Source organism: Squalius cephalus (genome assembly GCF_949319135.1).
Source record: "Squalius cephalus genome assembly, chromosome: 6".
Taxonomy (NCBI): domain Eukaryota; kingdom Metazoa; phylum Chordata; class Actinopteri; order Cypriniformes; family Leuciscidae; genus Squalius; species Squalius cephalus.
The window spans coordinates 48,076,424-48,080,914 of NC_137127.1; the positions used below are offsets into that span (position 1 = coordinate 48,076,424).

Sequence of the window (4,491 nt, forward strand, 5' to 3'; positions counted from 1 at the left end):
TTATGGAATGTTACTTTCTGAAACAAGTAACATTTAAAAAACACCCAACTAAAATGATTCAGAAATGTTCCTGAACAATGTCTAAATAATGTTTTTGCTCTAACGTTTAGAGAACATTATTGAAGAGCAGTTAACGTCACTGGAAGAGAGTTTGCTCATAACTTTGCCGGATCGTTCCCTGTTATCTGGGATGTTGTGATCAAAGCATGGAAGTCTTTTTCAAGGAACGTTAATCACAGATCTTGTTTTACCAGGAAATTCCTGAGTGAATTAAACTGATGTCATGAACAGCATTATGAAGACAGATTTCCTTCAGGATACGAACACAAATATCCCAGGCCAACATGTTTATACGAGCGCAGCATAACTCTATAATATCTCAAACACATCCAGACGTATTCAGCTGAACTCTTTCGAAACACAGTGATAAACATGAGTTTGTGATAAACCTCTCAGTTTCTGGCCGTGACTCACGCAGTTGCGACACTCGTTTCAACAGCTGGGCGTGTGCAGACTCACACTGAGAGCTCCCTCAGTTTACTTTGAATAAATGAATTCCTTTCACTTTAAATTCTGAAGAAATTTATAAATATTAACTGGTTGCAGTTAATGCAACAAACAAACAAAAAAAAAAACCCTGGAAGTTTCATAAAGTGACGATCATATCTCATATCATAACTACACTGAGTCACTGCTATGGTCAGCGCATGGAGAAACACAGCAGTAAACTCACTTGAGGAATGAGCCTGTAACTGAACTTTTACACTCTTATTTTCCTGTTAATTAATGTGAGGCTGCTTTGACACAGTTTGTGTTGTCTACTGCTGTGACACAGAAGAAGAAGAAAAAAAATCATGTTTTGGTAAATTATAATTATGACATAATTTTGACTTTTCATCTCATTATTTTGACGTTTAATGTCATAATTTCGACTTTTCATCTAATTTCTGTATCATAGGTATCAAACTTATACGTCATCATTTCTTTCAATGTCATTATTACAACTTTTTATTGAATAATTTCGACTTTTTAACCTCATAATTAAGTACGTATGTCATAATTCTGACTTTTTATGTCATAATTATGACTTTTCATGTCATAATTTCGATTATATGGACATAATGGACTTTTTGGATTTTTTTACATTCATCTCATATAATTTAGTATGTCATAATTTCGAATTGCGTAAAGCATTATTTTTCGTTATTCTTATTTGGCAGAAATGGAAATTCCATTCTGTGTAGTACCGTGACTGGACATCAACAAGTCATTGTTTGCGTGACTGTGCCTTTAAGAAACGCTCGGCTGGTGACGTCAGCTCGTGACGCGCTGCGCACGGTGGGCAGGAAGAGTGCGCGCGGCGCGTGTGTGTGTATGTGTGTGAGAGAGCTGTGGAGAGAGAGGGAGGGAGAGAGAGAGAGAGAGAGAGAGAGGCGCATTGATCTCTCGCGGAGATACGGAACAAGCTCCAGCACGATGCGCTTCTGATGCGGAATCGAGCTCATTCTCTCCGCAGAACACGCTTCGAGCAGGAGCACACGCGGCCGCGCGCCCGAACCCGGAGTTTGGACCGGATTCATGCGGATTGAGCCCAAAGCGGGTGCACGCGGCGCGTTTCAGACCAGAGAGATAGAGCGCGCGCACGCACGCGCGACCGAGAGACCGTGCCCGTGCCCGTGCTGAAGGAGCCATGAGAGAATACAAAGTGGTCGTGTTGGGCTCCGGTGGCGTGGGAAAATCCGCGCTAACCGTGCAGTTCGTCACCGGATCCTTCATCGAGAAGTACGACCCGACGATAGAGGACTTTTACCGCAAGGAGATCGAGGTGGACTCGTCGCCGTCGGTTCTGGAGATCCTGGACACCGCCGGTACCGAGCAGTTCGCCTCAATGCGAGATCTGTACATCAAGAACGGCCAGGGCTTCATCCTCGTTTACAGTCTGGTGAACCAGCAGAGCTTCCAGGACATCAAGCCCATGCGGGACCAGATCATCCGGGTCAAGCGCTACGAGCGGGTTCCGATGATCCTGGTGGGGAATAAGGTGGACCTGGAGGGCGAGCGGGAGGTCTCCTCCGGGGAAGGCAAAGCCCTGGCGGACGAGTGGAACTGCCCGTTCATGGAGACCTCGGCTAAAAACAAGGGTTCTGTGGACGAGCTGTTTGCGGAGATCGTGCGGCAGATGAACTACGCGTCGACGCCCGGCGGAGGCGATCAGTGCTGCTCCTGTGTGATCCTCTAAACACGGGCGCCGTTGCTCGGTGCTTGTTCTCGTCTGTTGCCATGGTGAGTGAGAGAGCCTCGCGGCAGTAACGGCCAGAACCAACCGACGAACCAGCGAGCGCGCGAAGTTCGAAGCTCGAGGACAAACGTCACAAACATTCAGTGTGGAGCGCCGAGTCCGCCACACACAAACACTGTCATGCGTGTGAGACAACAGTTCGAGATGCGACTTTAAAAGTCGTAAAATTCAAAATTGTGGCGTTATAAGTGGAAATTCATTGACATAAAGAGACATAATGTCATCCTTTTATCTCATAATTTCGTCTTAATATGCCAAGTTCTGCGTTTTGTGTCATCGTTATTACTTGGTGTCTTATAATTATGACTTTCAATTTTGATTTTAATTATATGGCTTAGTATGTAAAGTATGAGAAGTCAAAATTACAACTTGGTATGTCAGTTTTGATTTTGAACATCATTTTGATAGGCCTAGTTGTTACTTAGTGTCTCATAATTATGACTTAGTATGTCAATTTTGACTTTCGATTTCAATTACGTGATTTAGTATGTCATAAGTATGAGACGTCAAAATAAAGACTTGGTATGTCATAATAATGAAAAGTCAAAATTATGACGTCATAAGTTCGATTTAGTATGTGTCAATTTCAAAATGTTATCTTATAATTTTTGCTTTCGATCTCAGATGCGACTTTTTATCTCATAATTTCATCTTAATATGCCAAGTTCTGCGTTTTGTGTCATCGTTATTACTTGGTGTCTCATAATTATGACTTTCAATTTAGATTTCAATTATATGACTTAGTATGTAAAGTATGAGAAGTCAAAATTACAACTTGGTATGTCAATATTGATTTTTTTTTTTTTACATTATAGGCCTAGTTGTTACTTAGTGTCTCATAATTATGACTTAGTATGTCAATTTTGACTTTCGATTTCAATTACGTGATTTAGTATGTCATAAGTATGAGACGCCAAAATATAGACTTGGTATGGCATAATAATGAAAAGTCAAAACTATGACTTGGTATGTCATAATTTCGATTTAGTATGTGTCAATTTCAACATTTTATCTTATAATTTTTGGTTTCGATCTCAGATGCGACTTTTTATCTCCTAATTTTGACTTATGTCATAATTAAGATTTACCAAAGTATGATTTCTTGTTGTGTGGTGGAAATGATGTCCGTATAGTTACGGAGACACTTCAGGCAAAGGGAAGATTCTGTCATGGTTCGCTCACACTATGACTGATCGATCGACAGACTCACGTTTATAAAGTCAGTCATGTGGTTTTGATAAACGCGTACGATGACAGAGTTGTCAGTTTTGTGTGAACTGTCCCTACCATGTCTTGCACACGACTAAAGAATATTAACCCAGTGTTTACATGACAGAATACTTGAATGTTCTGGGATTATATATATGAATATAGACAAACCAACACATTCGGCACTTGAGGGGTTTGTGTTTGTGCTTGTGTGTGTGTGTGTGCGCGCCTGTGTGTGTGTGTGTGTGTGTGCGTGCGTGCGTGTGTGTGTGTGTGTGGTTGTCGTCTGCAACACAGACCAGTGCTAGTAATTGTTTTTATTGTATTTTATTCTGGAGGTGTTGCAGGATTTCTGTTCTGTTGAGCTACGCGTCTCCTCACGAGGAAGAAGAAGAGGAGGAAGAGGAGCCTTGGAATAGTGGATCACTCTTCAGGAATTCTGCGAAGATGTCATTGATGTCAACACAAGTGTCTTGCACTCTCAACTGGAACTTAAACCCCCAAACCGTGGACCTCTGAGACACACGGGAGGATCGGCTCTGTTTGGAAACCCTTGTTGTGAATCTTCTAAAGTATTGAAACCACTTCCTCCTCCTGAGCGCTGCACGAGGACTTATTTACTGTTCTGACACGAGGATCTTTACGTCATCGTCGCGTCGAGTGCCTTCCACAAAGCTGAGTTTAGTGCCAACCTGCGAGGAGTCTCGGTGCGAGGACATCCACACACACACACACACACACACACACACTCTTACGCTTGCCGATGGTTTCTGGGGCCGGACGACGCTTTAAAGGAACGCTGTTTTGTTTTGGCCTTTGAGTAAAAATCTTCTTGGCTTTTCTCCTCATATGCGACACAGGTACCGAAGCCCTCAGACTCAACGCCACAAACCACTGTCTCCAGTTTTGAATCAGATCTGTTTTGTTTTTAACAAATGTGATGTACCATTGAAATTCTAATCTGATTGTACGTTTAATTTCAG

General features: G+C 42.3%; 1 protein-coding gene across 1 annotated transcript; it reads left to right on the forward strand.

The window, feature by feature from the left end:
• Window positions 1-1,325: 1,325 nt before the first annotated feature.
• rap2b (RAP2B, member of RAS oncogene family) lies at window positions 1,326-4,284 on the forward strand. The gene is made up of 2 exons (XM_079873710.1): window positions 1,326-2,283; window positions 3,847-4,284. Exon 1 carries the CDS (start codon window positions 1,691-1,693, stop codon window positions 2,237-2,239), a length of 549 nt encoding a protein of 182 aa, XP_079729836.1. The 5' UTR covers window positions 1,326-1,690; the 3' UTR covers window positions 2,240-2,283; window positions 3,847-4,284.
• Window positions 4,285-4,491: the final 207 nt, after the last annotated feature.